The sequence below is a fragment of the Chenopodium album genome, chromosome 19 (genome assembly GCF_948465745.1).
Source record: "Chenopodium album chromosome 19, dcCheAlbu1.1, whole genome shotgun sequence".
NCBI lineage: Eukaryota > Viridiplantae > Streptophyta > Magnoliopsida > Caryophyllales > Amaranthaceae > Chenopodium > Chenopodium album.
Genome location: NC_137852.1, coordinates 40,721,769 through 40,733,471, shown reverse-complemented (window position 1 = coordinate 40,733,471; position 11,703 = coordinate 40,721,769). Strand labels below are relative to the sequence as shown.

Sequence of the window (11,703 nt, the reverse complement as noted above, 5' to 3'; positions counted from 1 at the left end):
GATGTTTGAAAAAGCTTAGAGGTTTAAAGTAATAAATCGGGTTCACCTTAATTTATTAAGGTTATTCAGGTTAAAATGACGTTTTATGTGTATAAATTTAAATATCGTCTATATTAGCATGATATAATATATGTTGCCAATTTTTTTTTTTTTTTTTTTTTTTTTGGTAAGGAGAGTGTTTTACTGAGTTAGAACCTCTCATATATCAAACCAGGACAAAATAATTTGAAAAGTGTGGAAAATAATAAGCTAATAAGAGAATCCTCATTAAAAAAGCCAACGGATGATTATAAAATACTAGCCTTTTCATTCTAAGTCGGTCAAGAATATTAGAATAAGCGTAATGATGAGTTTGATCTCACGATTTAATGATTATAAAACACAAGTCTTGTTATTTTAAGTCGGTCAAGAATAGATAAGGGATGAATGATAGTTAATACGGTCAACAAGGAAGAATAAATGAGTTTCTCACTTATTATGTAATTTCAATGGAAATTGCTCCGGAAAAGAGTGCATTTTATTGATGTGATGTATCACAAATTCAAACTACCACACACCTAACTTTGTGCTTTTGTGGCCACTGGCCAGACAAGTCAAGTTGACAAATCTTCAAAAATTCTACCCCGTTAGTAACGTTTTACATAACTTTGCCATGTTCTTTCAGCTTCCGACTAAAATAAAGCAGATTTTAGTAGAATAAGGTAGAGCAGACCACATCAGCTCAAAAAGAACAAGACTAGTTTTTTTTGACAACGGTAGAACAAGACTTTCATTTTCCCTATGCTTCATCTTTTTTAATCGGTCGCTTTATATCATCGCTACCTATAAAAAATAATAATAGAGTGTTATAATTAATCAAAAACAGATGAAAATAAAAATAATAAGTCTTGTATTTGTATTTTTCATTGTGTTAGAGAAAGAAATAAGGTAGCCAATAGGCATCCACAATAGAAAAAACATTTAAGAGCTTTGTTTACTTGACACGTCATCATTACACAAACCTCTTCCCTAACAAACCTTTCATCAACAATAGATAAACCTATTTACAGGTTTATGTAGGGGACCCATTATCAATACAACTCATTAAATTCATCCCTACAACTTTTTTCCCTTAAAAAAAAAAAAACAAAGGGAGAAAAGCTTCAAATTTTTGCCAACTAAGCAATTACAAACCGATTTGTCTACACAAACCTCTCCACAACAAACCTCAACCCAACAACATCTATTATTCCCACAAACCTCTCCACAAACCTCTTATTGCTATTGCCCTTAGGAGTACTTTGTGAAGAAAGGGTGGTTTATTTCAATGATCATCCAATCGAAATCAAAGACTCTCTTTGTGAGGATGTCATTAGTCCGGAGTGGCTACGCCTCGGCTTATGGTTTGAGTTTACTTGTTTTTTTGTACGGTTTTTTTTAGGAAAAATACACTTTAATAATCCCAACTTTGCCCAATTTACTTTAAACAATCCCAACTTTCGATTATTCTGCAATGATCCCAACTTTCACATGGGTTTTCTTTCTTCAACCCCATTTACCGGTAACCTAGAGAGGTTAATTTTTTGTTAAAAAAATATAAATGCCACGTGTCACTTGTTTATTGGTTCATAACAAAATTAATAAGTTTTTTTAAAACAAAGAAAATAAAAAAAAATATCAAAGCCTTGCCATGACCACCGCCGGTGGCCACGACCTCCCCACCCAACCCTATTTCCGACTCTAATTTCCGTTTTCCGGCACCCACCACCAACTTTCGATACCTCCACCCCGATTAACATAGCCCTGAAACCACCACAAGCAACGTTGGGACTTGGGAGCTTTGGACGAATTCGAAGGTGGGGAATGAAGAAAGTCGGTTTCTGGGTTGAGGGAAGGGAGAAGATCGGTTTCGGTGGTGTGGGAATTGAGGGGGCGTCGATTTCAACGGTGTGGGAAGGGAGAAGGTCGGTGTTCTGGGTTTAGGGAAGGGAGAAGTTCGATTTTGAGTTTAGGGAAGGGAGGAACGGCCATTTTCGGTGGTGTGGGGGGGGGGGGGGGGAGGGGGCGACGTTTTCCGAGGTGGGTTTGGGGTGGAGGGGCCGATTTTCGGTGTTATGGTGGTTAGGCAGCGAAAATCAGTGGCTAGGGGCTAGGAGGTGGTGGTTCGAGGGTAGGCCGGGGAAAAGGGCCACCGTTGGTGGCTGGTGGCTAGTTGTTTTGGATTTTTTGATTTTTTTTCCTTTTTGTTTCTTTTTCTTTTTTTTTTTCTTTTTTTTAATTTATAAACCAATCACGTGTTGACACGTGTTGGGTAACCTAGAGTAATAGGTTGTTGACCGGTTTGGGATTGAAGAAAGAAAACCCATATGAAAGTTGGAATCATTGCAGAATAATCAAAAGTTGGGATTATTTAAAGTAAATTGGGCAAAGTTGGGATTATTAAACTGTATTTTTCCTCTTTTTTTTTAATCCTTATTTGCATTAAAAAAGTGTATTTTTCTTCATTCAAATGACAAGCGTCATTTATTTATGAGAGTAATCCATTTTACATACAAATACTGACGGGCCAACTAGGGACCCACTTTTTTTTTTTAAAAAAAAAAAAATCATTATAAAGAAATTTTATGTAGCATAGAGATTAAGAAAAAGAGGCACTTCAGTGGTATAAGCCTATAAGGGCTAACACTTTCTCTCCATGGTCATGATTGGTTCAAAAATAAAACTTGAAGAAGAAATTGTAATTTAAATTAATAATTTATGCAGTGTTCCCTCAAGTTGAAAATTCTGGCTCCGCCATTATAAGTAATCTAAACTTATTATACGAGTAATATCAATTAATTTTTTAAAAAAAACCATATTTGCTTATTCAAGTAACTCTTATTTTATTGATTTTAAATTTTTCAACAAATGAAAACATTAAATCCTCCCATTTATGAAAGTAATCCCATTTTTACAATAGAGTAGCCTAGCTAACATCTGTCAAGGTAACCTCATTTGTTCATCGAGGTAACCCCTATTACCTAATTATTATTATAAATATAAAGTAATCACACTACCATACCATATGACCAACCACATATAAGAACTTGTGAAATAAATATTGTACTCGTAATTAATTAGCTATGAAAGAAGTATACGTAGTATTACATATCAATAGTGTAATTTTATTTTAAATAAAGACCCGATTACCCGAAGACCCGAAAGGAGTAGTCTGCTAGTCTTGTAGCCAAAACATGGAATATTAGGTAGCATCAAAGTAGAAACTACGTAGTAAAGTATGTTACTTATACCAGTACACCACCCTATTATTTTACATGCAAATGCTACCAAATGTCCATGAAATTTCCAAACTAATGCATGCACTATTACTTTTTTTTTTCCCCCCACATGTTATCAATCTATTATAAATAGCTCTTAGAATTCATCACTATACTAGTACACACCAAACTCATATAATAACAAACTCTTCTCTTACTTAAACTCCCACCATTTTTAGCCATGCCGGTCCAAGAGAGGAATATAGTTGATGAGGTCTCCGGTTGGCTTAGGATTTACGATGACGGTTCCGTGGACCGTTCATGGGTAGGACCACCCGAGGCAAAGTTCATGGTCGACCCAGTTCCAGCCCATGAAGAATTCATCGACGGGGTTGCGGTCCGTGATGTGGATACCAAATTGGGCCCTCGGGTTCGGGTTTACATGCCCGAGACCCGACCCGAGGATGACCCGAATGAGAAGTTACCCGTGATCCTCCACTTACCGGGTGGTGGGTTTTGTATAAGTGAGGCCGATTGGTTTATGTATTATGTGTTTTATTCAAAGTTAGCCAAGTTTGGCCGGGCCATCGTCGTCTCGGTCTACCTTCAGCATGCTCCCGAGAACCGGCTCCCGTCTGCTGTTAATGAGGGGTTCTCGGCCCTATTGTGGCTTACCTCATTGGCCCAATCTAAGGCCCATGATGGGTGGCTCACGGGCCGGGCTGATTTTGGACGGGTTTTTTTGATTGGAGATAGCTCAGGTGGTAACCTAGTCCATGAAGTGGGGGCCCAAGGTGGAAAAACTAATTTGAACCCATTGAAACTAGCCGGGTCGATTCCAATCCACCCGGGTGTGGTTCGAGCCACGAGAAGCCGTTCCGAGTCAGAAATGCCCCAAACCCCATTTTTGACCCTAGACATGGCTGATAAGTTTTTGAGCCTAGCCTTACCAATTGGGAGCACAAAGGATCACCCAATTACATGCCCAATGGGCCCCGCCGCACCGCCTTTAGATGGGCTCCATTTGCCACCAATCATGTATTGTGTGGCTGAAAAAGATTTGTTCATTGACACACAAATGGAATTCTATGAAGCCTTGAAGAAGGCTAACAAAAATGTGGAGCTTTATATGAGTCAAAATGTAACTCATAGCTTTTACCTCAATAAAATGGCAGTGGACCATGATCCTGAGACTAAGGCCCAAACTGATAATCTTTATGATGCTATAATTGATTTCATCAAAAGGCATTGATTGATTGGAGAAAAAGACTTATCATTTAGTCACAATAATGAAGGTGTTTTTTTTTGTCACTTTAGATGTTGTGATTTGTGGTGTGACATTGTAGTAATGTAGCTTCATTTTGTCCGAATAAATGATTATGTATGTTTAATAGTGATGTAATTTTTTGAATACTTCTTGCTCTATTTTCATTGCATTCTTTTTGGATTGTTATACTTCGTTTTAAGGATTCATATTTGTTGCAATGTTTTTTTTTTTATTAATTTTTTTTTTTTTTTTTCCATTCATAATAGGAGTCTCAATTTTAAGATTTCTACATCCGTCTTCTTGTTAAATTAATTATTTAGACTTTGTGTTACAATAATACAAAGTAAAAGAAAGGAGAAAATGCTCTCTCTAATTTGGTCTTTTCACTATTTTTAGTTATGTGAATTGTAGACTAACCAACTCTTGATGGCTTGACTGCTTGAGTAACCAACAAAATTAAAGTCTTAGTTTACTTTTTCTTTTTTTTTTTTTTAATGGGAACTTTTCTTTTCTTTTTATTTTTTATTTTTTTTTATTGATACCTTCCAAAGCCCAACTAACTAACCAAATCCCCACTTAATAAGTAATAAGTTAATAACTAATATTACTCGGATCTAATAAATATTGATAGAGTATAAAACATATTCCTGGGCCTCAACTATCAGCTTAAGCTTTTGGTTGAGTTGGTCCTCTAACATGGTATCAAGAGCCAGCGTGACACAAAGGTTACGGGTTCGAATCTCATCCACCCCTCCTTCAAAGTGGAATTAATTCGCATCAGGTATGGGTGGGCCTGTGTTGCATCCACATTTCAAGCCCAAAGGGCCTTTCATGTGAGGGGGAGTGATAGAGTATAAAACATATTCCTAGGCCTCAACTATCAGCTTAAGCTTGACGGTGCTAAACTGCTCCTCTAAATATACCGCCCTAGTATGTTTGTTATCATGGAAGATTTCCTTGAGACGGTTCCACAATTCGAGTGCCGTAGCATCCGATTTCATGATGGTGTGTACAAGGTCCCTTGGATATTGATCCGTAAATCCAAATCTTCACGATAACATCTAACCTCTTCCAAGTTGCATCATCTATGTCCACGGGACGAGAAACCTTTTCATCAATATGATCAAGGAGGTTGTAGGCACATGCTTGAATCCGAAAGAGCTCGGCCCAAGTGGTGTAATGAGCTTCCTGTTGATCTAAAGTGACGTGCATAAGGTTCTAGATGGATGTTGCGGCATAGGCCGGATGGAAGGTGTTGGAGGGGGGTGGAGGAGGAGGAGGAGGGGGGGTTAAGTCATCGCCGGGCATGGTGTTTGAGAAGGCTGGCCGAAAGTGGCAGGGAAACGGTTAGGATCGATTTAGGGTTTGAGAGAGAGAAAAGAGATAGAAACCTTAGTTGGAATCTGATACCATGCACCAAATGTAGAAAAATAAATAAATTAATTAAGTCAGCCTCTATAGAAAATTTTATAATACATAGAAAATTTTATAATACATACTATAAGTTCTTAAATTATGCCTTCGGGTTATGCTTTGCGCAGTGGAGAGGAATTATGCCTCAATAAGGATTCAATCTTGGTACAAAGACTACAAACACCAAATATAGTAACTTGGATATGTTTCAACAATTGTTTAAAAGTGCAAGAAGTATCACGCAAATTAGTAATCAATTCTCACATTTTTGTTCTCCTAAGCTCAAGCATGAATTTTTAGGGAGGAATTGAAATTGCAAATCATCCCCTTTGTTCATTTTAATAAAATTTATGTCGTGTTACGGTGTTAGGTTAGGATATATTGATCAATAGTGAATAATGAATTAATGATAATTGTTGAAAAAACATCTCAGAACTCAGCTCCCAAATGAGTTTATTATTAATAATAATCTATATAGCATGTTAAGTTAGGAGAGATCTTCTGCCCAAAAAAAAAAGGTTAGGAGAAATCACTCAATAGTGAATAATTATTTATAAATGCAATTCATTCATTCAGTGTTAATGTTTGATATAAGTATATAACTATATTCTTCACAAGTACAATGTGGGCTCTAATCGGGTATTTCGAAGTGATATGCAATTGTCACTAATAAATGATACGTCAACCAACCCAAGCCCACATTGTACTTGCCTTAATTGGACACTGTAAATTTTTATTGCACGACTATACCGTTTGAACATTTAGTAAAAATTATTAAATAACTGCAAAATTTGAACATTTAGTGAAAAAATCTGAACATCGCAAATTTTGAACATTTAGTAAAAAAAAAACTGAACTATCACAATGCATCACGCCTATACTTTTGAACATTCAGTAAATAATTTTGAACAATCGAAATTTTGGACATTTAGCCAAAAAAAAAAAAATATATGAACAATCGCAATGCACCAAAATATACTTTTGAACATTTTGTAAAAAAATTTGAACAAAATTTTGAACATTTATTTAAAAAATTTGAACAATCGCAAGTTTTGAACATGTAGTACATTAAATACTTGTATAACACTACATAATAAACATCAATTTTTGAATGAAGTTTGTCTGACTCGTAATAATTAAATAGTTTTGTAATATAAACTGAACATTTACTACATATAAAATGAACATCTTCGTTATAAAATATAAACATATAAAATTGCAAATTTTTGTTTAGTTTTGATGACGTGTTCATGTTTTTATACTAAATGTTCATTTTTTGTACACAAACTATTGGGTGCGAACGTTTCCCATAGTTCGTGCTGCAACTATTTTCCCTTCCTCGCGGGGATTTCCTTCTTGAGAAACATAAGACTTCTGATCCAACAACACCAGCCGCACTTGATAATTAATACTGAGCTTAGAGTTGGCAGAACTGATACTGGGGAGATTGTGCGCAAGCTACTGTTTGATGAGTGGGTGATGGTGGAGCCGACTGGTCTATCTGGAGGCATCGTCGTTCTGTGGAGGTCAAATTACGTCTCCTTTGAACCAACCAGAACGTCGAATCAGGGGATTCATGGCATCCTTTAGGTACTTTCTCCTCCTCAAACTTTTTTCTTGTCGGGTATTTATGCTAATCCAAAATTTAGAGTGCGTAAGTTGTTGTGGGATGAATTTGAGTTACTTAATTCCTTCATGGATTTGCCGTGGGTTATTTTGGGTGATTTTAATGAAGTATGTTTCCCTCATGTGAAATTTGGTGGTAGACCGATTAAACTTCATAGAGCAAATGCTTTTATCCATTGTATGCGTTCCTGTAATATGATTGATTTGGGTTTTTGTGGTCAGAAATTTATGTGGACTAATAAACGCAAAATTGGGCCTATTTTTGAGAGATTAGATAGAACATGGGTTAATGTGGAATGGGTCTCTTTGTTTGCTTCTGGTAATTTGAGAATTCTCTCTCGCCTCACTTCAGACCATTTTCCTATTCTCCTAAATCTTACTGAAAAAATTGGTTCCAAGCCCCTAAACCCTTCAAATTTGAACGTATGTGGTGTTTGGAGCCTTCTTTCATGTCACTTGTTCCCTCTGAGTGGTATAAAACTGATAATAATTTCTTTGCAAAACTAAATGATCTTTCCCCTGTTTGCTTAGCTTGGAATAAAAATGTTTTTGGAAATATTTTTCAGAAAAAGGCTCGCCTCACAGCGAGATTGGAGGGTATTCAGAAAGCCCAAGGTGTTAATGATGTTTCTACTTATCTGTTTGACTTGGAGAAGTCTCTCCAAGATGAAATCTTGGAAACTCCTCACCAAGAGGAATTGTTTTGAATGATGAAATCTAGGGATAATTGGCTTGTTGAGGGTGATAGGAATACCTCGTATTTTTATAAATCTGTCTTAATTAGAAGGAATAGAAATAGAATGCTGTCCCTTTGCTTTGAGGTTGGTGACATTATTTCTGATCCTATTTTGCTTAGGAATCACATCAAGGGCTACTTCTCTTCCCTCTTCTCTTCCTCTTTTGTGTGTTCCCCGCATCCTGATGCTTTCCCTATTCCTTTGATTGTTGGCAGAACCAGAGACTCTATCACTCATATCCCTGACTCTAAGGAGATTTGGGGGGTTGTCTCAAAAATGGGGTCTTTCAAGGCCCCGGGACCTGATGGCTATCACCCTTATTTTTATAAAAGATTTTGGGATACTATAAGCTCTGACCTCATTCCCTATATCCAGAATATCTTTAGGAGTAGAGCTATTCCTGACATTATTAATAAGACCCTGATTGCTATCATCCCTAAGGTCTCGGATCTTTCTTCTATTACCCAATTTAGGCCTATTAGTCTCTGCAATACGGTGTATAGGATTGTGACTAAGATTCTAGCTAATAGAATGAGGATCTTCCTTCCAAATAGAATCTCTCCTTCTCAAAATAGCTTCCTCCCAGGAAGAGGTACAAAAACCAATGTGATTGTGAGATTCTCCATTCCATGAAACATAGGAAGGGTAAGAAGGGTTGGTTCATTCTTAAGTTAGATCTTGAAAAGGCCTATGACAAAATTGAGTGGACTTTTTTGAAAAATGCCATAGGTTTCTTTGGTCTTGATGATCCCTCCATTGAGCTTGTCATGTCATGTGTCTCTTCAGTTTCCTCTTTGGTTCTTGTTAATGGTGTCCCCATTGATGAGTTCTCTCCCTCTAGAGGTATTAGACAGGGTGATCCCCTCTCCCCCTACCTCTTCATTATTTGTATGGAGGTTTTATCTCAACTTATTCATAGAGAGGTGGAAAGGAAAGTGTGGAAACCTTTTTGTATGGGTAGGAAACAAGTCCCCAACCATTTCCCATCTTCTTTTTGCCGATGACATTCTTCTCTTTGGAGAAGCCTCCATTGAAAATATTCTCTCATTGAAAGAAACCCTTGACACATTTTGTTCTTTCTCGGGTCAAACTATTAGTGCTAGCAAGAGTAGGGTCTTCTTCTCTAGGAACGCCTCTTTGGATGATAGAGCTTTGTTTTGTGATGCAATGGGTTTCAAGGAAACGGAAGATCTTAGCCCTTACCTAGGCTTTCCCATCTCTAATAATAGACCTTCTAAGAATAAGGTGAAGTTTATCTCTGAGAAGATTATTAAAAAGCTTGATCTTTGGAAATCATCTATGCTATCAAAAGCGGGTAGGCTTTGTTTAGTCTCTTCCACTTTGAATACCCTCCCAAATTACTATATGCAATGTATGCTCTTGCCTATGTCTGTCCTAAATTACCTTAATAGCTTTATGGCTAAGTTTCTTTGGGGTAAAGGTGACAATTCCAAGGGCTTAAACCTGGTGGGAAGGGATAGAATCGCTTCTCCTAAATTTGAGGGTGGCTTGGGTATTAGATGTTTCAAAGCTCTTAATAAAGCTCATCTTTTAAAGCTCTAGTGGAGAATGCTTAATCAGGAGAATAATCTGGCGGTTCAAGTGCTTAAAGATAAATATTCCAAACGTAACAATTTTTTCTGATCTTTCTCTGCTGGTTCCCACCTTTGGAGAAGTTTAGGTAAAGTTTGGAACTCCTTCAAAGCTTGCATTCAATGGGGGGTTGGGGATGGGATGGATATCCTTGTATGGTCTGACAATTGGTCGGGTTTAGGTCCTCTTAGAAGTCACATTCAGGGTCCCTTACAAAGAGATGAGGAAGATAGTATGCTTGATGTGTGCATTTCTAACTTTCAATGGGATTTCTCTAATCTCTCTTTTGAGCTTCCTTGGGATATTAAAAATTCTTGCCTGAGTATCCCTATCCCAAACACAGGTCATGACTCTAGCTAGTGATTTCATCTTCTCTACTTTAACTTCAAAGGGTAAGTTTGATTTCAAAAAGGCTGTTATTCATTTTATTAAAAATAAGAATTTGGATAGCATTGACTTGGGCTGGATTTGGAAAATTAAAACTGCTCCAAAAATTAATTTTTTTATCTGGCTTTGCTACTGGGATAGATTACCTCATAGAGTAACTCTCTTGAAAAGGAAAATTACCAACTCAGATGCTTATGCTTACTGTCATGATATCTCTGAGAATACACTCCATATTCTAAGAGATTGTATACAAGCTAAAGGTGTATGGGATTTGCTCCAAATGCCACCTACCTTCTTTTCTCAACCTCTTCAAGATTGGCTGCACACTAACCTGTCTCTCCACTTATCTCCTTCTGCGGAGTTTTAATTTCCCTGGCAAACCTTGTTCTCCTTCATCATTTGGACCCTCTAGAAAAAAAGGAATGACTCCATCTTTAACCTTTCTTCTAACCCCATTGATAAATGCCTTAGTCAGGCTCAAGCTCTAGCTTGGGAATACCATACCTCCCTGAGAATATCTTTGGACAGTAACCCAACTCCCTCTCCTTTACCAGTTTGGACCCCTCCCAGATTCCCTTCCTTAAAACTGAACTGTGACGCTTCTTTCTCTTTTATTGGAGAGTGGGCTGGTATTGCTGGTGTTTTTCGTGACGATGCAGGTTCTTGGATTCTGGGTTTTCAATTGAAATGCCGAGTTCAATCTGCTACAATGGGTGAATTACTTGTTATTCACACGGGTCTAAAACTTGATGTGGAGAGAGATTGGGGAAGTCTGCTCCGATTCAAAACATATGGTGGATTGCATCAAGGATCCTATGGTTGTGAAAGATGCTAACATGATTGTTCTAAACGATTGCAGGGACCTATTGGATAAGCTTCAAGCAGCAACAATTTATTATGTAGGCAGAGATTCTAACAGGATAGCTGATAGATTAGCTAAGTATTGTATGAAGTCTTCGGACCAAAACTCTTTAGTTATTATTCTAAGTGATCCACTAGACTTCTTAAGTGATGTATTATTAGAGGAGAGACCTCCCTAACTGTACTCTGTAACTTGTAAAACTTCTTTAATCTAATTTCGCCCCTGACTTTGCATAAAAAAAAAACTATTTTCCCTTCAAATACAACTATTACTGTAATAAGGTGGCCACACATTCATTTCAATTCACAAAAAAAAACCTTGGATTTTAGGGCTCACAATTTCACATAAGAATATCATTATGCTTGAATCAGCCAACCACATCCAAGAAAATCCAAGAAAATTTATGCATTTTCTGATTGAATTTAGATCCCCTTAAATCGAAGATGACGATGACGAATTGACGATGGTGAAGCGGTACGGTGAGAAGGTTGTTCGGCGGTGGGTTTTGTTGGGTTTGACATAAAAGAGGACGATGTGTTCGATGGTGGCCTGGAGTTAGTGGTGGTGCGATTTGCGGTGCGA

General features: G+C 37.2%; 2 protein-coding genes across 2 annotated transcripts; both read left to right on the top strand.

Annotated features, from left to right (window-relative positions):
• The first annotated feature begins 3,300 nt into the window (after nucleotides 1-3,300).
• On the top strand, nucleotides 3,301-4,691 carry LOC145595599 (putative carboxylesterase 6). The gene has a single exon (XM_081652013.1). It carries the CDS (start codon nucleotides 3,478-3,480, stop codon nucleotides 4,486-4,488), a length of 1,011 nt encoding a protein of 336 aa, XP_081508139.1. The 5' UTR covers nucleotides 3,301-3,477; the 3' UTR covers nucleotides 4,489-4,691.
• A 5,527-nt stretch (nucleotides 4,692-10,218) lies between these two features.
• Nucleotides 10,219-11,094, top strand: LOC145594384 (uncharacterized). Its single transcript, XM_081650698.1, has 2 exons — nucleotides 10,219-10,619; nucleotides 10,731-11,094. The coding sequence occupies exons 1-2, from the start codon at nucleotides 10,219-10,221 to the stop codon at nucleotides 11,092-11,094; spliced, it is 765 nt and encodes a 254-aa protein (XP_081506824.1).
• The last annotated feature ends 609 nt before the right edge of the window (nucleotides 11,095-11,703 follow it).